General features: G+C 47.3%; 1 protein-coding gene across 1 annotated transcript in view; it reads right to left on the bottom strand.

Moving 5' to 3' along the window:
* LOC146208645 (protein still life, isoform SIF type 1-like) overlaps nt 1-27,553 on the bottom strand; it is a 191,122-nt gene that overhangs the window by 107,640 nt on the left and 55,929 nt on the right. Inside the window, exon 2 of the mRNA XM_084579004.1 lies at nt 23,034-23,291. Coding sequence (XP_084435130.1) covers nt 23,034-23,140 — 107 coding nt within the window. The 5' untranslated portion in view covers nt 23,141-23,291. The remainder of the gene's footprint in view (nt 1-23,033; nt 23,292-27,553) is intronic.

The following is a 27,553-nucleotide window of genomic DNA, read 5'->3' as shown; positions in this document are numbered from 1 at the left end:
GAAGCAAGTCAGCGAGTGCAATGCCATGGGGCAAAACTTGGACAGAGCGGCTAAAGTTAAGGACGGGAAGATAGGTTCTGTTATCCGTGACGGTCAGGACAGTGTGAGGGAGTATGACGTTACGGTGGAGAACAACATCGGTGATTGGACAAGTGACGTATGTACCATCAGGAATAGCCGGAAACGGGGCCAAAGGAACATACATGGCAGCTTCGGGCGGTAGGCGAACAAACTCGACGGAGCAGAGGCGTGGCTTGATATCTGTGCGGTCGGAGCAGAAAGGCAGGTCTAAGCGAAGGAGGCCACTTGAACAATCAATCAGGGCAGAGTGTGCCGTTAAAAAGTCGATGCCGAGGATCACATCGTGAGGGCAGCGGTCGATTACAGTGAAGAGCACAGGGGTAGTTCGACCACAAATGCTCACGCGCGCAGTGCGAAGTCCCACGACGGCAGCGACGCCTCCATCGGCGACACGAACGGCTGATGAAGAGGCGGGTGTGACTTTTTTGAGTCGGCGGCGAAACGAAGAGCTGAGGACGGAAATTTGGGCACCAGTGTCAATGAGGGCGGTAACAGGCACACCATCTACACAGATATCTAGAAGATTGCAGCGATGAGCGAGGGTCAGCAGAGGATTTTCGGGCCGGGTCGTCAATGCAGCTTCACCTCCGGGAGCTGCATTGATCAGTTTTCCGGGAGCGGGCCATAGAAGTGAGGGGACGAGGAACGGTGAGGTAGGGGCGAGCGGGAACGGCGGGTCTGGGGAGACGGCGATCGGCTGGACATGCGCGGGGATGGCGGGTTAAAGTCACGAGAGGGCATATCACGGAGAGAGGTTGGGTGTGGTCCGTAGGCGGTGCTGCGATCATGATAGTAGCGAGGTCGAGGTGGCGGAACCCAACGGCTGCGGCAATGGCGAGAAATGTGGCCGGCACGTGAGCAGTTGAAGCAGATGGGTTGGTTGTCGAAGGTCCGCCATTCTTCTGGGTTGCGGTAGCGTCTGGTAGATCCGGGGTATCGCGTCGGGAAGGGCGCAGTCGGAGCCGCAGCAGCTACCACCGGAACGGTGGGCTGGACAGATGGCTGTGCGGACGGCTGACCAGAGCTGAGGCTTACGCTCGCATTAAGGCACACGTTCGCGAATTCTTGACGAACGACAGCTTGGATCAGTGCTATAGTAGCATCCGCCGGCTGAGGTGTGAATGCGACGGGGGCCATTGCCTCCAGCTCTCCGCGAACGATCCTGGTCAAGTTTGGCTCATGGGACGGCTGCTGCAGTGTTGGCAGATCTTCGCACGAAGACGTAGCAACTGTGTTTGACAAGCGGTCGAAGCGGGGAGCAATACGACGATGTTTAGCTTGCTCAAACCGCCGGCATACCTCGAGGACGGAGTCGACCGTCGTACAATCTTTGCAAAATAGAAGGTTAAAAGCGTTGTCAGCAATGCCCTTTAAGATGTGGCCCACCTTGTCACACTCGGGCATGGCGCTGTTCACTTTGCGGCATAGAGCTAGTACGTCTTGTATGTACGACAGATATGATTCGGTCGACGACTGTGCTCGCGATGCCAGGTCCTTTTTAGCGCCGAGCTTGCGTCCGATTGACTTGCCAAAGAGATCCCGAAGCTTCTCTTTGCACATGTCCCAGGATGTTAGATCTTCTTCGTGCGTCTCGAACCAGACGCGCGCCGTACCAGCCAGGTAGAAAATGACATTTGCAAGCATCAACGTTGTGTCCCATCTGTTGTGCTTACTGACTCGCTCGTACATAGCGAACCAGTCTTCGACGTCGATGTCATCGGTGCCGCAAAAGGTTCCCGGATCACGAGGCTGCGCAACGACGACAGTGGGCGCTGGTTGTGCCGGTGTAGAGGTAGCTGCGTCGGACTGCATAGTGCTAGCACCAAGTTGGCGGCCACTACGGAGATCCAGCTTGTGATATTAGTGTCTAACCCAGCAGCTCCACCAAGATGTTACGAGGCACGTCGAGATATTAGGAGGCGATGGTACGTCGTAGCCGCAACAGTTCACCGTCAGGGACACACTCACTTTCTCTACTAGCCCAGCACTTCGTCATCGTCTCTTTCACTGCGTACCGTAACAATATATATGTGTGTGTGTGTGTGTGTGTGTGTGTGTGTGTGTGTGTGTGTGTGTGTGTGTGTGTGTGTGTGTGTGTGTGTGTGTGTGTGTGTGTGTGTGTGTGTGTGTGTGTGTGTGTGTGTGTGTGTGTGTGTGTGTGTGTGTGTGTGTGTGTGTGTGTGTGTGTGTGTGTGTGTGTGTGTGTGTGTGTGTGTGTGTGTGTGTGTGTGTGTGTGTGTGTGTGTGTGTGTGTGTGTGTGTGTGTGTGTGTGTGTGTGTGTGTGTGTGTGTGTGTGTGTGTGTGTGTGTGTGTGTGTGTGTGTGTGTGTGCGTGCGTGCGTGCGTGCGTGCGTGCGTGCGTGCGTGCGTGCGTGCGTGCGTGCGTGCGTGCGTGCGTGCGTGCGTGCGTGCGTGCGTGCGTGCGTGCGTGCGTGCGTGTGTGTGTGTGTGTGTGTGTGTGTGTGTGTGTGTGTGTGTGTGTGTGTGTGTGTGTGTGTGTGTGTGTGTGTGTGTGTGTGTGTGTGTGTGTGTGTGTGTGTGTGTGTGTGTGTGTGTGTGTGTGTGTGTGCGCGCGCGTGCGTGCGTGCGTGCGTGCGTGCGTGCGTGCGTGTCTGTAGAGAGTTTTAATACTGCGTAGTGAGCGCTCATTTGTTGCAACAAATCAAGCATTTGCAGCAACACTCCCATTCTCGGAAGCCACTCAGGCACTCCGTTTCATGTCTTCAAAACATCAATAACACTCGCAACGGCTTCGCGAAAATACTGCCGTATTTTCCTCGCATCAACGTCTGCATGCCTGAAAGCCATTCTGGATCGCCAGATACTGTGCAGGCCCAATAACATGATCATGTCCAGCGGTAGCCAATCATCATCTTCAATCGGTAAAAAGCGAATTCCGAATGCAGCCACGGGTAAGTCTTTTTAATTGGTCGTTGCAAAATGTCCCAGAAGAGAAAGGCTTCCCAACAGTTTAAGAAAACGTGTTCGATAGTTTCCGGTTCGCGGCATATGAAACAGTGATTTCCCCTAGGTACAAGAAAGCCTTTCATTTCTAAATAAGTCTTAACTTCCAGTGTATTGCTATGGAGCTTGAAAAAGAAGGTTTTTGCTCCCCACGGTACAGACATATTTTTTACTCGTTTAAAGACTGACTTCCATGGACCTTCACAGTACAACGATCTGTACAATGGGATCGGGAGAAAGACATCGCACAGGTCCTTATAAAGTTTCTTCCGCGTCACAGTCGATAAATATTCAAACGAAAAGCGGGCTTGCAATACACGACATGACATATACACTTCTTTAAGGATTCCCAAAATCCTCCCTTGCATGCTCGCCGAACTTAAAACTAAATTTGGTAGCACTTTGTTTAACCTAACCTCACACACAGTTCGTAAGAATGGGTCCTTCATATCACGAAAGAACACAAAATGGTAACCACATAGCGCAAATGCAAATGCGCCAAATCAACTCCTCCAGAACAGAAGCGATGAAACAAGCTGCACATTCACACGAGAACAATTCAGTACTAGTAACACGTACCATATCTTGGTAACAAGAAATAAATTACAAATCGTAGCACGTGCAAACATAGACCAACCGAATCCTTTTAGCCTGTCGGCCTTCTCACGTACTTCTAAAACCTGCTGGTTTCAATAGTGAGATTTAGCTTACCGTGATCCGCGATCCGCCACCGTGACTTTCTGCCGCGGTGGGCGGGGCGCTCAAGCTGATTGGTCCCGACGCGGCAGGTCTGTGTGCCGACATCCAGTATGTGGCGCCATCTATTGGCGTCAAGGGGGGTCTGGGCATGCGCAGTGGAACGCGCGGTGGCGGATCACGGTAGCGGATCACGGTAGCGGATCGCGGATCACGGTAAGCTAAAACTCTCTGATATGGCTCACTATATCGGTAGTTTTCCAGTTGCACTCCTAAATACTTCACTGTGGTTGTTACTCAAGGCATGCTCATAAAATTCGCGGGGGTTGTTGTCCAATTGATGAACGACTTTTGTTCTGTAAGCGGTAGTGCTGTGAACTGGGATAAGTGTCTGGGTTTCTGGCATGTAGAGTGCCCCACAACCACTGCGCCATCGCGGCGGGTTGATATACAGGTTGATCAACCTTTCTAAGGACAAGTAACACGAACTAAGTATATTAGCACTTCGACCGCGCACAGAACAATTGCCTTTTTATACTCAACAACGAACTAACTAGCACCAATGTTGGCTGATAAGAAGGAGGAAAGTTCGAGCCATGGCCTCAAATATGGGCATGGAAACATAAAAATGTCTGACCGATGTCGCGTTCCGTTGCTCAGACTTGAAGACCATTCAAAGACCAATGACGCTGTACGATTGAACCCCGATTGGACACTGAATTTACTCTTTCTGCACGAACGGATGATGGCAGCTGTGTCGGAAGAGGCCTTCGTTTTGAAAGATTATTCGAAAACGTACCCCTCCTTGTCCCGTTCTGTCTTCGGGCGAATTATTCGAAAACAACTTGCAAAACTTGGGAACCAATTCGAATAATTTTGGATAACTTTGATCACATCCTAATTGTGGTACTCATCAAATCTAATAAAAAAAAATATTCGGCTTGTTATACAAACGTTACTAATATACACACGTCCCTAGCACGCACGTGTCGACCCGAGAACCATCCTTACGATTAAGTTGCCGCTTTAGTCACGCGTTTGGGTACCTCTTTCTGTCAGTGGCTGCAGCCACTGACAAAATTTCGGATGCACACACAAAACATTAACGGCAAATGAAGAAGTGCCGAACGGCGTGTGCGCCGAACTCGGCTCTGTGCTACGTCGGGCCGTACGTTGAAATCACGTTCAGTCCATTGCAGAAGTCGCAGAAGTCTCGTTCTAACGAAGTGACAAAAAGATCAAATTTCATCTTCTGCCGTGAGACCAGGATCAAAACTTCGGGCAAAGTGTTATGTGGCGTCTCGGACAACAGAAGTCCTACGCTATCACTTAGAAAAAACAAAAAACGACGCCTGACAAAAGTCAGCGGCGATGAAAGACTGCAGGTTTTTGGATGAGACGGCGACGGAGACGACGATGACGATGACTGTACAGACTGAAGCACGGCTGGTAAAACTAAAAAAAAAAAAAAAAAAAAAAAAACGCCCGCCTCGCCCGCACAACCGGCCTTCATCTGCAGGAAAACAGAAGGAGACCTTCAGTGGCTTCTAGTTCGAAAGCCAGCGGCTTGCTTCGCGAAGGCTTAGGCCATACAAATGGCGCTCACGGAGAGAACTGAAAAGGTTTTTTCCCCGACAGAAAGAGAGATGAAGACAAAATAAAAACTATAACCAGAAGAGCGCGAGCACATTAAATCCAGTGTGAAGCTGAATTCGTCCTCTTCTATAGAACTATTAAAAATAAAGTGGTCTTTTCAAGCGGCGGCTTTGGAACGCTCCATTCCCCTTACTCGCCCCTCTTTTTTTCTGGACGCCGCACAAAAAGCGAGCGCCTCCCGAATATTGTAGAAGGCGAGTGGAGCATTTTGATAAAGGACTTAACGCTCCCACAAGAAGAGGAAGATCAATACAGTGCGAAAGACCGAGAAATAGGCGTGAACAGAAATGGATGAAAAAGAAGTATCGAAGCCATATAGCAACTATACAAACAAAACGAGGCCAACATAACGAGCAAGAGCAAAACAACCTGCGCGGCTAAAAAGAGTCAACTAGCGAAAATTTCGCACAAAGTGAAAAAAAAAAAAAAAAAAACCATCACGACTTTTTCTCTTCCTCCCTCCCTCCCTCCCTCTCTCTTTCTATCTCTCTCTCCTAGCTCAAACGCATGTCGACTTTCTCTCGTACGGGTGAAAACAAAATAAAAAATTGTGATGAACAAAACGCACCGCATGAAAGGCGACGTAGCTCATCGCCGGTTTGGGAAAACAGGTCAGGGCATGCAGGCAAATGAGCCATTAACGAAACTTGTTTCTGAGGGAAGACGGCGGAGATAAATTTAAAAATGAACGAAAAAAGGCAGGAGAATATCAGCGACGATGGCAAGATATAGGGCGGTTTATATACCATCCTGGCGCTATGTCAAGCGAACACGTTTACATGCGCGTCATCACTAAACAGTTTTAGGTGTGGCGTGCATTAGGCGTGTTCGTTCAGTTTTCTAATACATATCAGGCATGGCCAATAATAGAGTAGAACGTTGAGCTAATTGGTCGAACATCTTGCAAAAAGGCAGCAGAGCAGCCAACAAGACAGAAGCACACACAGACACAAGCACAATACTGAGTCTGTGTGTGCTTCTTCTGTCTTGTTGCCTGCTCTGTTGTGTGCTTCGTCTTTCTTGTTGCCTGCTGTGCTGCTTTTTGCAAGACAAGCATGGCCAGCCGCAACGAAACCTGAATCGTGCTTGCTACTCGCACAAATGACTAATAAATTCAAAAGAAGAGTGAGTGAGTGAGTGAGTGAGTGAGTGAGTGAGTGAGTGGAATGAATTATAGCGAATGGGTAAGTGGAATGAGTCACTGAGTGATCGAAATGAGTGAGTGAGCAAGCGAATGAGTGCATGAATGAGAGAGTGAGTGAGTGAGTGAGCGAATGAGAGGGGAAGTGAATAGAACCAGTGAGTAAGTGAATGAGAGAGTGAAGGAACGAGTGAATGAGTGAACCAAGCGAATGAGCGAATAAGTGAGTCACTGAACGGATGAGTGAGCGAGTAGTGGGTGGATGGGTGAGCGTGAATTGAGTGAGGGAGTATGTGGGTGACTGATTGTGACTGAGCCAGCGTATGACAGAGTTAGTGAGCGAGAAGATGATAAGTGAAGGTGAGTAACTGACCGAGCGTAGGTGAGTGATTGCGAATGATTTTTACCTAGGCCAGACTGAAAAAACGGCCGTGGCTTATATCAACTAGGCCAGGATATACGTAGCGAAAGCGTTTTTGTCTGACGCCGGGCTGCCTGCTCCTCTCCAATCCAATCTAATCCCAACCAATCCAGTGTAATCCAATTAAATCCAGTCCAGTCAAGTACAGTTACTTGACTGAAGATAAAGTCAAGTTACAATGCACCATCTAGCCCAACATCAAGTTTTGTTAAAGTACAGTTAATTCCAGTCAAATACAGTCATATCCAATCCTGTCCAATTGAGTGCAAACCTGTCCAATCCAAGCCAGTCAAATCGAGTCAAATTCAATCCAGTCCAATCTAATCCACTCAGTCCTGTCCAATGCTGAGTACACGCTCACCCGAAATGCGCCGCTGACTAGCCTATCATCATCACTACTATCATCCTCAGAAGGAGTTAATCACGATCCCGAGCGTGGCGCGTACGCGTCCACAAATAGGAGTTTTTCTTTATCATCAATATCTGGTATTAACACAATGTGAATTTTCGTAAAAGAATGCGGCAGAAACCCGACATCAATACTAGACTCAAACATTTGGAGTAGGACAGAAGAGAGAGCAGATTTGAATGTCTTGCAAAATTCACCTGATAGACCGCCAGGGCCCGGAGTTTTGTAAAGCGGCAAACGGTTAATCTTATCGCCTTACAATTATAATCAGAAAGCGGCTTAATCCTAGAAACATGGCGCTCTAGATGAATGCCATCAGCATTACTTGTAGTGACAGAAAGAGGATAGGTGTAGTGATTTGCAAACTAGGTTACTTTGCATCAGGATTAGTGAGCAAGGCACCATGCAATAGAATTCAGAGACTCGTTTGGCAGCGACATGGCGACGCTCATCAAGAAATGCCTGTTTAGTTGGCTCCTCAAACTGCAAAGCACGATTGCTACGGGACCACACACAGGCAGCCCGAAAGCTCTCTGCGTCAAACTTTTCAAGGTGTCATTTTACAATAGCAATTTCCTTTGTGTATAAGCCAGGAGTATCACATTCAAGCTCGTGCAAATTACGAAGGCTCTGCAGCAGCTGTTTTTTTCTTCACCGCTTTTTAAGTAACACCTGGCTGAACCAATCTCTATAGCTATGTCCCGAACTTGTTGCTCAAACAACTCCCCATTTGCAAATTATGGTAGGCGCAAGGCGAAACAAGAATCCAACGCTGTCCTCACACGCTGTACAAAGTCTTCCTCGTTCAACAGCGAAGCATTAAGCTTCCACAGGGCCCACTGCGGCTGAAACTTTGTACAGGAACTTTCCCCAATCACATATAAAGGAGGCTATGCCCCAATCCACACAGTGAGCATGCAATGGTCGGAGAAAGAAATCAGCCTAGCATTGCATGAAATGCGCCGTTTAAGAAGTTCTGTGTTGAACTTTTGAAGGTGGCCTACAATAGCAATTTCCTTTGTGTATAAGTCAGGAGGCTCACATTCAGGCTAGGTTCGATGCAGAGCGCTCTAGGGCGGCCCGTGTGCGGTCCCGTAGCAATCGTGCTTTGATATTATAAGATTTTCGCTAAAATCATCTCAAATCAGCTACGGAGTGTAATATCTACTTTGATAGGACCTCATCAAACATGTTGCTTAAGAGGCCGGTCAATACCGTCTAGTCTACATGTGGCGCGTACTGTTTTGCAGTAGTGCAGTGATGCTCACGATCAGTTGGTGCTGCTGCAAACTGGCCTGGCAAAGGCGTTTGATTGTGTGTCTCATTCATTCCTTTTTTCTCTCTTAGATGGCGCCAGTCTTGGTTCAATTATTTCTACTGGGCTACACTTTTGTTACAAAGAATGTTCAGCACGATTGATTGCAAATGGCTGTCTATGAAAACCTGTCCGCATCGAGTCCTCTGTTAAACAAGGATGCCCACTGTCCCCGCTCTTGTTCGCTCTATACTTGGAGCCGCTTTGCATAAGTGTCATAAACAGCAGAGCAGTTAGTGGCTTTCGTATTATGGGTCACGAACTGAAGGTCTTGGCATACACGGATGACCTCGCATTTTTCTGCGCTGGGAAACCAAGCATTGGTGAGGTTATTCGTTTAACGGAGGACTCTGGTTCAATGCCAGGTGCACGAATCAACCGATCTAAGAGTTGCGGTCTCTGGTTTGGAATGTGAGGTTCGATGCCTGCTGAATATACTGGTGTGGCATGAACATTGTTTTCGAAGAAGTCCGATAGTGCTCGGAGGACTGGGACATGAGTTCCCTTCATCGTTCAGATTTTAAACTGTCAATGCAGAATGAACCTTATCACTTGATGCGAAGGGAAGCCAGATAGGCTGCACGTTTTTGACAAGGCTTAACTCTTGTTAATATGGCATCTGTCAACCCTTAGCGGGACTTAATGTCGTTTTCAAAACACTGACAGCTCTTGGGCGCATTGGTATCTGTTCAGCATGACCAATGCCCACTTGTGAAAATTTACCATACTTCCTGTATGCACCACTACCATTCGCTATTTAGCTCAAACCAATGATGAGCAGCGCTGAGCGGTGATGACCATAATAAAAAAATGATAATGATGAGATAGAGCCGCTCGCAATTATAAGCTAGCAGTCTCGGGTCAATGGCAACAATGAGTCAGCCCGAACTGTACTAATGCGATTAAACCAAACTGATTATGAAATTTTGACCCTTGCTCTAGTGACTGGCGCCATGGCACGCCAAAATTCGGCGTTATTTTTGTGCCTGGAAGCGATCAAAAACAACTATGCAATACGAAGCATACTTTTAACCCCCCCCCCCCTCCCCCCGTTTTTTTTTTTTTTTTTTTTTTTTTCATTCGATCCCGCCGAGCCTTTGAGGAGAGCTGTAGGGAAAGGTTGAAGCAGAAAACGAGCAAAACGTGACGACGCTGCTACCGGCCCTGGTACGAAAGCAGGCTCTTGCCAGGGGAACCGAGGGAGAGAGTGCATTGAGAAAAATAAGAAGAGGTGAAAGGACGGCTGCGCTATCGGAAACAGCGAACAGCAACACAGCAGCAAGAGCACCACCACCACCACCATGCACGACGGACAATTCTCCGCAGCAGCGGGAGCATCGGCGCGGCAGCCGGTGGAAGAAAAGGGTATAAAGGAAGAGAGAGAGAACAGAAGAAGAGGAAGAAGCATCGCCCGCGCGCGCCCCATCGACCGAAGGAATCCGCGCGAGGCGGCCCCGCCAGCGAGCGGAGGGGTCCAGGCAAGGCGGAGCGCAGCCGTGGCCCCGGAAACCCAGAGGAAGAGGAAGAGAAATTCTCCGCCTCTGCGCGCCCCATCCTCTCTCTCTCGCTGATCGTTAAGGGGGACGCAGCGGCATTGCGGCGGCCGCGGCCCGACACGTCGCTATAACGTCGCGGAACAAAGGAAGTGCCGTCGTGCCGTCGTCCTTGCAGTGCTGTATGCACGTCGGTGGCGCGCGCTATTTGAGCGGCTTTTACGCTCCTGCGCCTCCAGCGGAGGTGGTGCTTAGAAATTTTCGCTGCTTGTACGAAGCACCCGCTGGCCCTGCTGCTTGGTTTTGAGAACAGATGCGTGAGCGGCTAGCAACCTCTCCGGAAGAAATAGCGACGCCGACTATGCACGCAGGTCTGTTGCTCCGCCGTAGCCGACAACCGGTTGAGTATACGCTTGAACAGCCCTGCGTAGCCCTTACATTTGTTTTTCGTGAGCTGTATGGATCCCTGCATCATTTGTTGCTCAGGCCCTGTCATCTTGCCAACGAGGCGTTACAAGACGCGTTAGGCGCCATTTTAAGAAGGCATGGATCGTCTACTTGCTAGGGCTTCCTGTTTTAGCAACAATGCTTTTCGCGACTAATTTCCTGCCCTTTTACCACGGGTAGCTTGCTGACAATACCATTATCGAATTCTCATATGAAAGACATGGCTGACCGATTCCAGGTTGACACAAGATTGACAGTTGAAGATTGACAAAGCGGAGTCAAAAGAATCATAAGGCACGGTCTATGCTTACACTTACCGCTTTTTAACCTGGCATCGCATTTCAGAGTGAACAGAGCTGCTGCTGCTGCTACTACTTAGAAAATTAAATAACATGAGATTATGCAGCTGGACTAGTCCTAAAAAGCTACACGCAATGCGTCTAAAGGTTACGTAAATGTCCATACTGTACACTGTTGGACCTCAAGTCAAAAGTACCTTAACTAATGCAATACGAGCTTTAAGGACTTTCACGTTAGTTAAGGGTTCTCGGATACGTAGTTTTAGAGACAACGAAAGGTTTCCACCTATGCAGGCATACAAATATAGCATATAAGAGGTACGCAACGCTATGACATATGTATAGCTCGGAATAAAGCCAGGTGGCCAGCTATACCATATGTATTGCTGACACTAAAACGAGCCTGCAGACTGTGCGCTGCGGCAGGCCATGCAGGACTTTAAGACATTAAATGCTACTGACTGCACGGGGAAATGTAAAATCCATGAGACAACTGCATATTGACCGCTAGAAGCTGCAGAGCACTTCAGGCTTCGCAATACTACTCCATACACAAGTAAATCGTGCAAAATGTGCATGTGTTAGCACGTGTTCAGGAGAAGAATGTGTAAAGCAATTTAAGCAAAGCAGAGCCGCAGGTTATATAGTAAAAAGAACAACACTACTAAAAGTGTAATGTTGCGCAAGCTACGGGTGGCCACAGTGTACGCACTGTCTTTATTTTCCTAGAGCAATAATTATGACAGGTCACAAAGTCTAAATGTGCAGTGCTGCGTGGTGCAGCAATGCTACGTAGTATAGGGCATGTACAGGGTGATCCCTTCTAGCTATAACACGGCCACTGCTTTCAAAGCATCATTGCGTCCGACCCGACCATTCCATAAAGCTAGGCGGCAGGCCGTGCGAAGCATTACCTCCGCGTCCCACTGTGCATATATCGCTTTGTTTCGATAAGCGCCTGCATCCGACGCAATGCTGCTTTGAAAGCAGTGGCCGTGTTATAGCTTGAAGTGGATCACCCTGTACAAAGAAAAACTGTGAGGACAGTGTTGGATGAACAACCTATTCTGTAGGACAGCAAGTTTTTCATTACCTATATTCTCACAGAGTAACATCATGCGGAAGCGTTGCATTTACAGCTGGTTGTGTGGTGCTGAACGCGCAAGTCAACTAAAGCTATGCGAGCCCACAGTGCTTGCAACGCAACTGATTCACTGTGCAAAACTACGCGAGATTTTGGTACATGCATCACGGCGGACAGTTCAAATTCATGGCCACTGACTGTCGGATTTGCTCAGTTGAATAACCCAGGACTGCTGAATATGTAAGGATGCAGGCTATACAGGTCGACAGACTTTCTCAGCGCAAGTGCGTACTGGCAGAGTTAAATTTTACAGGGTTATTAAACTGAAATGCCATAAGTTTTGCATGGTCGCAGGTTATGCAGAGCTGCATGGTGTCTTCAGAGTATCAAGCAAGAATGCTGAACGGGCAAGGAACGGGAAATGAAGGGACCCAGTGTGGGTGCTAATGACTTCTTGAGCAGAACGTAACAGTAGTACAGAATGTGCTATGAACTATGCAAGGCAAGTAGTAATCAAGTGGCAGCGGACGCATAGAGTTACATTATGGATGACTTCTGAAAGAACATGACTACAAAATTTAGGGCCCAAGACTACGTTATAATGCTTTGAACTGCGCAGCGCAAGTGACTATGAATCAGAACTGCTGTGCTAAAAGTTATGCAGGGCCACAGACCATGTAGTGCCGCTGTCTCCAAGGCATTGTGCAGGAGTGATGAATGTGAAATGCTACTAACTATGGAGGGTCATAATGCGTAGTGATAACAGTTTCACAAAGAACAGTATGCGGGAGTGCAGGTTGATGTTCCTTGAAGGGCAATAGATGCACAGTTAATTTGCCAATAACTCTTGAACGAGCCCGTTTACAACATTTACATGACAGTGGGCTGCGTGTTGCGTAGGTATGTGTTACGGTCAAAATATGCAGGACTGCTGAGACTGCTGTGCTACAAGCAATGCAGAGGCGAGGTTCATGAAGTGCTACTGGCTACACGAAGCCCACAAATATGCCGAACTTCTTTATGCGCAAGGTTACAAGCTTCGCAGTGCTCCATGCAGGCTACGCACTGCTGTCAGCTACACAGAATTTGAAATCGTGTAGCGTTGCAAGTAGTTGACGAAGCGCCACACGTCATTCAAACATTTAGGTTTCGCAGAGATATTAAGCTCAAATAAGCCCCATCTCGCGGCGCGTACACCAAAGGAGTCATCGAATGCACAAAGCATTGGGCGCTATGTCACTCTAATTTGTAGCATTCATAGCCCACTGCAGACAAAGAAAGGCCAGTCACTGCGCTTCAGCAGCTGTGCAGACTCTGCCGTAGGAAACGAATACAAACACAGCGTTGCGCGCGTCAATTTACGATACTATACAGAGAGGAAATGTGTATTGTAAAACGTTTTCACACTCGCAAGAAAATGATACTACCAGTATACCTTCGGCGCGCACACTGTAGTGTTTAGCACGAAGCATTCACTCCCGCCCTATCACCTGCATATTAACGGTGCGTTTAGCCGTTCAAGTTATTGGATGACTCTCCTGGAATCTCGCTAGCTAAGGAGGTGGGAGGGGGAAAGGGAGGTAATATGCTGCGACGAATTGGTTAGTGCTCCTAGAAGGTGAAAGCTTCATACTGAAAGCGCCTGCAGTATTGTCAAGTGCCACTTCTTGTGCTATCACTGTAAAAAAAAAAATCGAATCGGTAATTTAGTGAGCTGCACAGTCTGCGTTTCCGTCTCGGATGTCATTAAGATGTCGTTACGTGTCCAGAATTCCCGATCCGGCTGCCATCTTCCTGATTCCGTGTATTTCCCTATGAGATAGTTTTTGTCTGCAGGCGCGCTTCCGAAATAATTTTGCAGCTGCTATTCCCGTATTTCTTCCGCTGAAAGTCTAAGATAGCGACAGACGCCTGATAAACTGCTCGCAATTCTATTGCAGATTTTAAAAAGAAAGAGAGAGGCGGAAGGATGAATTGACTGAAATTAGTTGTCTCAAGCCCTAACGGGTACAAGAAAGGCAGGAAAGAAAGGGTAGGCGCGACCGTTATGAAGCATGCTGCGTTCAGTTCTTCGCTTATTAACATGCACTCCAAATTCAGTAACTACGAACGGACCTGCGGGGCACACGTAGGCCATGGGACAGCGCAGATTGGCACTTATAAAAGGAGGGACCTGAAAGGGTCTCGACCTTCTCTCTTCCGAAAACTATATCAAAACTTCCCCACAGGCCCCTCAGCGGTGCTTTGCTTCCACACAACCCCTAATCCTGCTAAATACAGGGCATTGGGCCCCTCCAGAAAAATATCCCTGACTGCGTGTCTGGCCGCAGGGGCGAACGTTAGCAAAACAGGAAAGAACAAAACCACAGGGCTGTGCAATGATAACGCGCGCGGATCCTTTTGCTCCGATAAAGCGCTGTAAATCAAATCATCACCGCCAAACATGCAGCAGAGGTGCTCCGACCTGCCAACAGGGCGGAGTGGATCCCTCCCCTGCGGTTACGGACTCATATTCCGGCCGCTCATCGCACAAGGCTCCAGAAATAAGCATCTCTATTGGCAAGCGACGGCGAAATGCCGATCGAACACCATAATCGGTGTATTCAAAGATACCTCGCTTCGTGTCCTCGTTCGTTGTTTTATTTCGCAGCCAGCTCTTATGGCCCATTCCATCCTGATAACATCTTGTGGACAAGAAAAAGCCGCAGGAATAGCTGCGTGCAATTACCATAATCAATGCTGTCACCTTCTTCCATAGTCGTCTTTATCTACTTATCGATGTCAGCCAGCGCGCAGGCGAGCGACAAACGAAGCCACTACCATCGCCGCAGCAAGATATCGCGGCAGGCGAGTGTAAGTGAGCCGATCTCACTGGGCGTGCGTGGCGTGAAAGTGGAGTTCGGCGACAGACCTGTTCTGACTGCCAAATGCGGAGCCACGGCCGGGAACCTAATGTTTGCGTCAGTGCGGACCTCCAAGAACGGCGGCGGAGACTTCGAGCGAGTGGCCGGAGGCCCACTTTTACTCGATGTTTGCTGATCGCGAGAGAACCGGGGTCCCGGGACCCCGGCCCGGCTTCCCGTCATTCCTAATCCGCCACGTCAACTGGAAACGACGTGTCTCGCTTTCGGCACAGGCACTATATGCGGTGGAGAGGGGGCCGATGGGGAGGGTGCCAGGCGCGGGTAAGAGAAAGCGGGCACGACGCTCGACCTCGCAAGAATCGATCCCTGCCCCTTCTTCGAGTTTGTTTCTCTTTGGGATACGTGGCTGTAGCCTCGGCAAAGATTCTACGCCGAGAAGAACAAAAAGAAAAGAAGAAAAAACAAGACGTAGACACGAGGTGGCGAGTCGCAAGTCGACAGGCTGCAGAACATACAAGCCTCGACACGGCGGCGCGCCGACAAACTAAATCTTGTGCCCTTGATCTGGCCCAAACTGCGTGCGGGAATCCGCACTATGGACATAGAAAAGAAAATTTTCGGAAAATAAAAAAGCGCTGTCTGTTATGCAGTATTTGTTACTGTTTCTGATGCCATATCGCGTGACCCCAGCTAAACAGTTATCCCTTCCAAATACATAAAGAGAGAGAGAGAGAGAGATAGTAGAATAGAAAGCAGGGAGGTTAAATGACCAGTAGGCTACCCTACATGTGGTGAGGGGAAAAAAAGGGAGAAAACATAAAGAAAGAGTGCCAAGGAAAGGAGTCTGTCACATGTCCAAAGATCTATAGTAAAAAGGGGTAGAGAGCGTACATTTAAATTCTAGAAATCAACCCCGAGTCCCCAAAAAAAAAAAGAAAAAAAAAACTTAAGGAGCGCCTTTACTGCTTTCCGTTCTAATGAAGGTGTCGTTCAAGGGCACATAACCTTAGCTTCTGCAAAAGGCCGAGAGCTCGAGTGGCGGAGTGTAGTAGCCAGGAAAAACAACAACATTGCAGCATCACAGCAAGGGAGGCTGAATGGAATCTGCAGTTGAAGTAATTTGTCAAAGTGGTGTGAGCGGGACGTCCACCCTCTATACGTAGACCATGATCGTCTAGTCACGTTTCGGGCGAGCAGTCGAATGTGCCTTGCTGCGTCGGCTCTTGTCAGTGGTATCTCGACAATGCTGGTGGTATCGTGAACCGATCGAGCAGCATCGTCAGATACGTCGTTGCCAACAATTCCACTATGGCCTGGTATCCACTGATAGATGATTTCGCGACCCTCTTGCAATGCCTGGTGGTGAAGATGTGCGTCTGCTACAAGTTGCCCATGGTGACCATGGCTCAAGGCCGATTGAAGACATTGTAGGGCAGGTTTATAATCACAGAACAAAGCCCATCCTTGAGGAGTTTGTTCAGAGATATACTTTACAGAAGCACGAAAGGCAGTCAGTTCTGCTCCAGTAGAGATAGTCTTGTGCGAAATTAGATGGTAAATATTTGCTTGCCACGCAGGAATGACGACGGTGCAGGCAGAACTAGTAGAGGTGACCGAGCCATCCGTATATACTTGAGTATGGTCCCAATAGTCATTGTGTAACATGAACAGTGTCAGTTGCTGAAGCGCTGGCGTTGATAAATTCGATTTTTCCAATATCTCCAGAAAAGCAAGGCGAACACATGGGAGCCGCAGACACCACAGTGGCGACGGAGGTCGTGCTTCCGGAATGAACTGTTTTGGGATGTATGATTGGTGCTTCGCTGTGATATTTGCAAATGCAGAATGTGGTCTCTGTAGAGGCATCTGCGCAAGGTGATACTGTGGAACCATCGAAATATGTAGTATGTGCATTCTCAAGGGGTCTATCGCAATATACGTCGAAAGCGGGTGGTCTTTGACGAGTGAAGGTAGAAAAACTGAGCTACGGCAGTTCATATATTAAATGAAGCATTAGCTGCCTTTCGTAATTATCTGCGCATTTCTCGAGCACTAAAAATAAGACACCTTTTTTATAGGAATCTGCAAATGAATACAGAGTCCCTTTCATAGCGTCTCTGGGTGCTCAGTACATGACGGTACGGATGACGTCATGAACTCCAGCAGGCCATGACTGCGCAATCAAAGAAAAGCAATACGATGCCGAAATTATATGCTTAGCATAATTTCCTCTTCATTCTACCTTAGAACAGACTACGGTGATTTGCGGTAATTGATTCCTACGCCGCAGGTTCGAACCTGGCCGCACCGGTCGTATTCTGATGGAGGCAAAATACATAAACACAAATGTGTTTTGCTATCTCAGCGCACGTTAAAGAATACCAGTTGGTTTATATCGGCCCAGAGCTCACAACTACGGCGTCCCGTACAAAGTAAGCATCGCATTCTAGGACGATAAACAAAAATATTTCCAATTTAAAGTTTGACGTCCCTATTGAGTCATTTGTATCTGTTCACTTGCACCTGTCATAAATAAAGCAGCCCGATTAATCATATCATCCTATTTGCGATATCAAAGCATCCCGTCGATAATGAAATTGCTTAATATGCCACCAGTCGCAAATTTGCAGTGCGCTAATCATTCGCAAGTTCTAGACATACTGCATCACAGAAACACGTTATTTTCCCGGTGGAAAATTGTACGGCCCCATATACCACATTGCTTCAAACACATCTACAAGATTAACACTATTTTTTCCTAGACGAAGAGGTATGAAAATTAGCCGTATCAATAACATATTGGAATAAGTTACCTTCACACATTTTTCGTTATTCGTTTTATTCATTATTTAAATCCGCGATCTAAATTATTCGAAGTCCTTTAACTTTCATTAATAGAATTCACTGTGGCTTTCTTTAAACGTTGTACCCTTGCATGAAAAATTCACACAAAAAACACCCTCCAAACGCGGAAGGTCCAGCGAGTGAAACCGCTGCAGAATGATGTTATAGATCTATTTTTTTTTTTTCGCTCGGTACGAAATTGTCCCGACTCGATTACTTCAGCGAACAGCAGATTGACAATCGAGGTGCTCGCTATGCATAGATAATGTCATTTTTGGTTTAAATCGAAAAGGCCGCTTAAAGTGGTCCCTCTAAGCTACCCTAATTCAGTTATCGGACGAAAAAAAAAAAAAAAAAAAAAGGTCCATCTCTCATATGAATATAAGTCGTGGCTTTCTAATCAGTACGACGTATAATCTATCAAAAGAGCTAACAAACTGTGGCAACCATGAAAATGGTCGAACAATCAAATCGTCTTTTGAAGCATTATAAATGCGCATTTTGAAGTACGGCTAAGCAAATTTAGAAAAAAATTACAGGTGCCTACACAAACGGGACTTCTTTACTTCTTAATGCTTCATTATGCTCCCAGATTGTCATTACCAATTATCAGACCCTTCACTTAGATATGGAGCTTTTGCATTACATGTAACGGAACTGACAACGTGTGAACGTAAGAAGCCAATGACAACGTGAAAGCCTGCACAAGCCGGATGAAATACCGCCATGCCATGGCTTTCTGACTTTCGTGACGGTTCAGAGCAAGGTCAGAGGCACTTCCACCGCTGCGGTCATTGACCAGCCTACATGATCACAGGCCCCTGGTTCCTTCTTGACTTCGGCTGCGATCCCTTAACATTCCTTTCCAATTCGAAACTTTGGAACCACGAAGTATTTGCTGCCTCAAAGTCGTTCCGCGACTGAATGAAGAAGTGTCGTGTAATCAAAGACAACACATTAATTTTCCGCAAGCAAAGACAAAGACATTCCGAGATGAAGACGACTACAAAGAAAGGCCTGGTTACACTTTCCTACGTGACGGCGGTGTACGTGCGTGCTGCCCCCTTGTTGTTTTGGCCTGCTTTTTTATCATTCATTTCGGGTTTATCGCAACACGACATTTGAAAAAAAAAAAAAAAAAAAAGACGGATTTTACGTTCCTATCTGCGACTAGGCGACTGTCCGCTGTTGGTCTTTTCTTCTTTTCCTTTTTTAGGCGATTGTATTTCATTTGCAACCATTGTTTTAAATACGACTATTTGTGAGTTAATCGCTCGCACATGAATTACTCTTGCTGCATTTTGAATGGTTTCCGACGTCTGAGTACAGTAGGTTGCCATACATATAACAAAACAACGCAGTAACTGCTGCTTAAAAAATAATACTCGTAGAAATAAAAACTAAAAAGCGTTCTCAAATGAGCATTGGACAAAGACTATCGAATCGTCAAAGTGTAAAAACCACAGTCCCGTTATTACCTACGAAACTCCTCAAAAACGTTTTAAAGCAACCCAGACAAATTTCAACGACTGGTCGCTTCACAGTGAAGACGTATACGTGCAGCAAAACGCCGCATGGCGAACGCCCTCATCATTGATTTCTTTAATTGCTGCCATGTTTTTCAGCCATTAAATTGCATGATGCACCCAGTTATCCTCGATTTATGGCTTCTCTACAAGGTCAAGGCCAGCGTGAATGGGAGAACTTACGTGAATCGATAAGACATATCCTCCCCGCAGTGATAGAATAGCTTTCTTCAATTTCAATGAAACAATGTCAGGATAACTTGCAAATTAGCATCGACACAAGTGAAAATTAAATACAGAATAAAAACATTGCATTTCCAGAATGAGAGAACTTTCATTAAGCTTTTCTTTTCAATAAAATTGCTCTAACTTTCGGCTCTTTTTTTTTTTTCTTTCTCCAGTATCTATAACCGGACGCTAAAGCGACCTGTTGGTGCTTAATGGGAGCTCCTGAGAAATTGTGTGCCCCTCTTTAATGACCAAATGCACAAATTCTGGTGAACTCGTTTCCGTTTAAAATTTGTTCCCTTTGTACAACGCATGAAAGGCGTTCGTTGAATCGTATATTTTCAATGTGCCGAATGTTTCGTTCAAAAGAAATACAGACGGGGAGATATTTCTGAATCTGAATATTTAAGAAATAATATGAACCCTCAAATTCACTACTGACATCCGGTGAAACCGCATTTGTTCACACGTATATTGTGCAGCCCACTTTACCGCACCCTAAGACTAGGACATTTCTCTTTTTTTTTCTTTTTTTTTTCCTTATTTCATAATAAGTCCTGCTCCGTAGTGGAGACAAACGTAAGAGGGTTGGGAGCCGTTACGACGGTGCTATACCAGGCCTGAAGTTTGATCGCAACCTACGCCGCATGAAATGATTTTGGCCATACCCAGGAGCGTCCAGAGTCGGCTCTGTCCGTGAACAGTAACCTTACATGAACCTGCGCTGTAAGCCATTTTATGCACATTACGAATTCAGAAAAAGTAGACCTCTTTTCGAATCATTTTCTTACATTAGTGCAGTGCTTCGTAAGGTCATCATCATCATCAGTCGGACTTTACCCAATGTAGGGTGAAGGCCTCTCCCATATTCCTTCCATTAATCCGGTTCTTGCTAGCTGCATCTATGTGACCCACCTTCCATAACTTCATCCACGAACCATACTTTTTGCCGCGCCCTGCTAAGCTTTTCTAACACTTGGAATCAATTTTTTTACCCTTAGCGACCATCAGCTATCCTCTGGCCGCATTGCATGTCTTTCCGATGCCCATTTCTTATTCTTGATTTCCACTAGAATATCAGTAACTCGAGTCATTTCTCTGAACCATTCTACACGCTTTTCTATCTCTTGACGTTACACCCACCATTATTCGTCACATATCTCTCTGCGTGGTCCTCAACAGCTGGTCCCATGGTGCCTTGATGCTGTGTTTTTCGGGAACATATTGCAACGGAAGCTAAAGAGAGACACCGAAATCACGCCATATAGTATTCTTTTCTTTTTTTTTTTTTTTTGCCCCTTCGGAAGAACTGTGATGTGCCTTATGATTTGTTTACGCTGATGGGGCTATTTAGTTTATGGAAAAGCCGAATGCTGGACCTTCATGCTGGACCACCACGGTCATCGAAGTCTTTGTTCCGAGAGCACTGCGCTTTGATGCAGGAGGTGTATGTTGCCCGCGGAAAAGAAGCCTAGTTGGCTACTGCATCTCGAAGCTTGTGTGTGCCTCTCTGAATTTTGACATCTGTTATGGTGGGGAATTACTGGCTTTTAGCAGCCTTGTATTATGCTGCACAATGATTTGAGGCATGAGATGTTTCAGGTTCTGACCCTCGGAAGTTTTCCCGTGCAACAAAGAAAAAAAAAAAAGAAAAGAAGGTACCCATGGTGTAACGATTAGCACTCTGATTTTAATCTAGCGATCCGAGATCAAATCTCGGTGGGACCTGTCTTTTTTTTTTTTTTTTTTTTTTTTGCGCGCATGCTGTTTCAGTTTAGTAGAAGCATTGTATCTCCCCTTTTAAGTAGGCATGACCTATGTTAACAGGATAAGAACAGGATATACTGAACTGTGTCATATGGTGTAAAAACAAAGGCTTCAAGCATTAACATGCGCATATTATTTTTATTTTGAAACGCCCTCAGACCGAACAAGCCCAGATATCTTTTGAAGAAAGGTGACGGGCACCTTTGGCGCCAGCCAGACTCCCGCTATACCGTTTCCGTTATTGGAGCTTGGTTGGCATCAATAAGTTGCATTCACTCGATGAAATATATTCATTTCCACGTTACGCGGCTATAGATGGTGTTATCGAATGTCGTACGACGCGCAACCTTAGCGCGCATAACCACAACACTCATGGTACAACCTTCGATAAGTGGCGCTTCATAGTTTATACACGTGATGGTTGCGCTTGGTCGCTTCGCCAAAAGTCAAGAAGAAAACATAATGACACGTGCAGCAACTCGTTCACTGTCGCATAAATGCATAGAACAGCCGGGAGCCAAGTTATACCGTGAAAGGCAGAGCTTATAGCTCTGCCTTTAAAGGTATAACTTGACAACGTCAATAATGGCTCCCGTCCACGGTGTTAGTGGCACTCTTGCGCGTCCCAGTTCAAATACGTGCATTTTACTACTTGTTTAACCACTAATTAACTCCTTAATCTGTACCTCTATTATCTTAGGCAATCATTAAGAAAGAGTCGTACGTAACCCCGTTAGGTGAAAGATCACTCATAAAGCCCCGCTTAACCAGGCCATAAGAACGCGCCAGCGTGACCTAGGTAACGTGGCTTGCTCCAGATCCAAGGGTCCTGGAGGATTCAGTTCCTCTCATCTTTCCACCTCCAAGAAGAAGACAGAGTTGACAGCCCCTACCAAAGTGGCTATGTCATGCGTTCTCGTTACGTCCACCCGTGCACAATGGATGCAGTACACACCGTTATCGCTTTGACCTGTTATAGGGCGCGTTAAGCGGTCCCCAAATTTTTATAGTGTTCTACCACGAAGGTCCCCAGCAGTGACCGCCATAAGCCACCAGCGAGTACTACGAGTGACATTAGAGGTGACCCGTGCCGAATTCATTAACCCCCTTGACATTTGGAAAGGTAGGCAGCGCTGGAGCAAATATACTGTCGGTGTGACCTTTAAACGCCATCGTCCGCTTCTCAGATATTAATTTCAATAAAAACTTGACGGTGCGAGGAAACCTAATATGTTCTTGAAGCTGGGAGGTTAGCAAAGTTAACGAGAAACTCGCAGATTTCGGTCAATCGTTTCTACAAATGCCCTGAATGCGAGCGTTATAATTTCATGGAATTTCAATATTGGTTTCACTCTCTTTTGGCTTTCTTTTTTCACGTGACAAACTTCCAAGAACAACCTTTCATATATATCTTTTAGTGATGCTACATATACCAGGCCGACGATCAGTTGAACAATTTGAAGTGATCGATGCATCGTGGAAACACCGTGCGCCTCTCTCGCATAGGAGACATTTCTAACGGGCACCGACCAAGATCTTTGCTTACAAGGCATTTTCTTTTAGTAGACTGTGCCAAATGAAACAAATATTCTCAATACACTATTCTTGCAAACTTCGCCGAAGTGTAAGCTAAAGCTAACACCCACTCCGTGAAAAAGCCCGCAGTCACATTGTTCATGTGCACAAAATTTCGAGATGAACCAGATTAACTTGCGGCATCGCACGCGAGCCGGCATCTCCTTCGCCGGCGAGCAAGCGTGGAAGGAAGAGGAGGGTGGCTCCCCCTGGCGGTGCTTACCGCAGCAGGTGTCCATCCCTGCGGCGCGTGTTCTGCCAGGGCGTGTCCTCGTAGCGGTAGCCCTTGCGGACGAGCGGCGCGCACGAGCAGCTCAGCTTATTGCCCATGGCCCCCCCTCCTCCTCAGCAGCCTGTCCGGCTGCGACGACGCCTGGGCCGCGGGCTTCCTCCTCCGCCGCCGCCGCCTCCTTCGCCGCCGCCGCAGCCGCCTCCCGCCGACCCCGCGCTCCGCCGCGGTCGGCTGCGCCGCAGGGCCTCTCTGCAGCACGGAGAAGAGGAAACAAAAGAGAACAGGGGTAAGGGATGCGCTCGCATCTCATTCATTCATTCATTCATTCATTCATTCATTCATTCATTCATTCATTCATTCATTCATATTACTGGGCTCATACTAGGTCTAGTTCTTATTTCTTTTACTGGATGATTAATCAATCGCCTATTTCACCCGCTCCTCCGTTCGTTCGTTTGATTTGTCATAATTCCATTGTCCCTAATTCGCTCAACGAAGCAACAAAGAAGCAACAACACCACAACAGTGAATTGCTACGTGATAAAACCGACAAAAAAGTCGAGTCAACATGAAACCGTGACAATGTGCGTACACAAAAATTAAATTTAACAAAAACAACGCTCGAAATTCACCAGTCGAGCGCCACCGCGCGAACGAAGATGTCAAGAAAGCAAATGTGCTATACCTAGAGGTTGAAGTACATGCGATTGAGGCAATCTGTTGGCGCGCGCAAAAGCCCGTTTGCACAATTTGGCGCTGTTCTAATGAGCGCAATATCAGAAAACAGTCTCGTGTCGTTAGCAACGCCAAATGCAGTGTGCAGGCTGCAATGGCCAGGAAGACACTTAGGCATCATGCCCTCTTTTTAATTTGTTTACGAGCGCAAGATCAATTATAATTCCCTACCCTTTACTGTCACGCGCGCCGATAGATTGATATTATCAAACAATTAGAGCGTATGTTCTTCTCTTACTGTTATGTTTGTTGTTTAATGAGCGCAGCGCTAAAATCAATTATATCGATTACTTGCCTTTTCTTAACCCCTGTTTCTTGCAGCAACTACGTTCAAGTCATTCAACCTGCCCCTCCCCTCTCGCTCTGGTCGGAGTAACAGTTCGCAGTGCGCATAAATACATAAATAAAATGAACGGCGGCTTAAATTCTGGACTACTGCTCGTCTCTGTCGTAAACCTAGCTCGCCGGTGACGGTGCCTCACTCACGCTCCAGTTTCTTAAACAAGCTAGTCTGCAGTAAGGCCCCGTCTGTGCCAGCTTGACCAATGTGAAAGCGAATGAGAGTGGTAAAGTCCCAACCGCCCACATACCCACGAAGTCTGATTGTCCCGTTCTCAGTCGCCTCCGAATGTGACGCATATTAGGAAAGCCTATACCAGATACATGTTCCGGACTGGAAGACGTATACCTATAGAAGCTCGGCAAAATTTTCTTCTATGCTTGCAGGGTCATAAGGCCAGCTTTTACAGAATATTTTGCTCAATTTTCAATTGCGCATAGTCGCAGAGGAACTTGAATGTGCTACTGTCAGTTCATCATCAAGCGTCGCATCATTTGTTTAGAGCTCAGAAATGTGCACCGTGTTTTCAGCGCCTGCGTTCAATGCCGACGGCTGGTGAATTGAAAATCCACGTGTTTACACTACGTGACGGCTTGCGATAATTTGGTGAATCCCGGGGAGACTATTTCTTTCTTTGCCACGACCTCACTCTCTTTCGCGTCTCTGGAGTCGCATCACAGAAAAAAAAAAAAAAAGAAAAAGAAAACCGTCAGAGGGCAGGCGGGTGGGCAAGCTACCCAGTAATGGGCAACTTCGACATCGACAATGCAGTAGCAACAGCCGGACTAACACGTCCGCCGTGCGCCTTTGCGTCCCGTTTCTATCCAGCACGCCTGTCATCACACGTTCGAACGCGGAAAAGCTGTCGGCTCCGACAGCTCCTCGTCGGTTATTCTCTTATAATACGCTCTCTCGCTCTCTCTTAAACGAGCAAATAACGTCTCGTAACAGCGACGAAACGACTGACGCAGCGAAGGGGCGCCTTGTAAGAAGAGGAAAATCTTTGTTTTGTTTTCTTTTTTCGAACCTCGCGTTTGTTTTATCCCCGAGCTGATTTTTCTCTTTCGCTTCCCACGCGCTTTCTCACAGAGTGTCCGGCTACAGTGCGCCGTTCCCTTGGCGAGGAAGGAGACAAGACGAATAGCTCATTCGGCCCGTAGTTTAGTTGTTGAAACAAGCGTCGTCTTCGTCGGGTATGGTCGACGGTGCCGTACACAAGTGATAAAGCCGGCAGCTCGGACCCTGACAGCCCGCAAAAAAAAACACAAGTAAAGGTATAAAGACGTCGACCCAGGCAGACACAAGAAAGAGAGAGAGAAGAGGGAGAGATGGGCGAAAGACGAGGCTGCGGTAATGGCGGGCAGAGAGGCTGGACGAGAGAGATGGGAGGCTTATAGCACCCTAAGTGACGCAAGCATCTTTCCTTATCGAGTGCTGCAATCCGTCAGTAGCGCCGCAGGCTTAGCGGAGGACAACCAATAGGAGGGAAGGAGACGGACACTTCCAGCAGCAGCAGCAGCAGCACCTAACCTCTTTCGCGAGGGGGCCCCGGGAGCGGCGCGGAGAAGCCGGGCCTAGACTTCCGCTTTTTTTTTTTTTCTTCTCCGTCTTCTTCCTCTCAAAAGCAGCGTGCCGCCAGAAGACCCTGCGGGCATTTTACATCTATTTACCCGGGCAAGTATATAAAGCTGTTTCGGTTTCTACATCTCTCTTTACTTCGCATGACCCAGCTTCCCTCCCGCCGTTCTCTAGAGCTCGGGTCCTCGAAAGGAGCGTTGCTGCTATATAGCGCATCACATTTATTCGCGAACAGAAAGAAAGCCAGCACGATCTTCCATTCTTCGTTTCTTTCGAGAGGGTGGGGTCAGCTGACAAACAATAAAAACGGGGGCGACGCGGGACTACCTCGCGGTATGTTGGTTCTACACACACACTAGTGTCTTCTCTGCCCCGTCCCTAACATGACCGCCGAGTCGTCCCAACAAAAACTTGAGGGCGCGCGAACTCGCGCTGGAGTGCTCAGGAGGAGGAGAGCAAAAAAAAAAAAAAAATGGGCCACAACGGCCCCACGCCTCCCACCCCTCCTGCACTCTAAATAGAACGCCGGCGCCCAAGACTGCTTTATGCTTTATCTATTTTACTCCTCCGACCGCCCGTCATTCGTCGTGAACCACCATCACCTCCGCCCGCCGCGGTCGCATTTTGGGCGGGTTGCGTAAACCGTGTCTGTAGCTCTAGGCCATGTTATTTCTATTCTTCAGGCTGATCCACGCCCGGTGTGCTGGAACCCTTCGGCTTTCCTAATACAACTCGGTGTTCCGCTTCCGTTTCTCTTTCATTCCCTCTCTATCTCTCCCTCTCCTAACGCCATAGGTCTCACTTGGAACCTTTTCAAAACGGAGCCGGTTTAAACCGAAAAGACTTCACTGTCACGACCTACGCGCATCCTCGGTTCTTGGGCGTCAGAAGAGCATATCGCGGACAGGTTGTCTTGACCGCTCGTTGACGAGAATTTCCGAATATAAAGGACACCGCAAAATTAGCTTCAGACACGAGAAGGTTACACTGATTTATCGCTCGGCCCCAGTCAGATAACTTTTTATCCGACGTTGGGTCCAAAACTATCACGCGTTATATACCATGAAGCGGCAAGCCATTAGCTTCTCTGTGATTCTATGCCACACCCAGCTACAAATAGCTCGAACAGCTGCGATTTTCGTTAGCTGTCCGAAGTAATGAACTTCGAGAGCATCGTATGCTGTGAGAATTTTGCGTAAAGGAACTAAAAAAAAAAAAAAAAGAAAGGAAAGGAAAGGAAAGGAAAGAAACTGGCTTGCGCGGATCGAACTTAATCTTTTTGTACGCTAAATGAGAGCGATGCAACATGGAAGTAACCGGAAACGCATGTAATCTCTTTCTACTCGCAGCATCTTCTACTTTTGATAAAAGATGGATAGAGAATGATCCTATACCGAACGAGCGGGCCGCTTGCATGCACCTAAAAGCCTTCTAATCATTGTGAAAATGACACACTGTAAGGTCAAAGTTGTCAAATTTGTTAGGATCAAAGCTTAGGTTCAAAGGGTCAAAGCGGGATCAAAGCTGAAGGAATCTGACCGCTGTGTTCACGAAGAATATTCGGCGCATGTTTATAAGCCCGAAAAAAAAAGTTATTCTTTTGGTAAGAAAACAGAAGCTGCGTTTAAAATACGTTAACAGAACTAGAACGTCGATACAAATTCTACAGTACAGCTTTCGTCATAGCGGACACCGTCCACTTCCAAGCTACTCTTCAAAAAAATGCCTTAGCCTTTGCAAAGCTTACATGACACCTTACCATTTATCATGGAATGGCTGTCATGCTAACAAACATCCGCAGCTACTTCCCAAAGAAAGCGAGAAGCCGTGGAAGCCCTTTTTTGATTATAACTGCTCA

The sequence above is a fragment of the Amblyomma maculatum genome, chromosome 1, assembly GCF_055883805.1.
Source record: "Amblyomma maculatum isolate TAMU_Amacu chromosome 1, ASM5588380v1, whole genome shotgun sequence".
Lineage (NCBI taxonomy): Eukaryota > Metazoa > Arthropoda > Arachnida > Ixodida > Ixodidae > Amblyomma > Amblyomma maculatum.
This window is presented reverse-complemented; position numbering and strand designations above follow the sequence as displayed.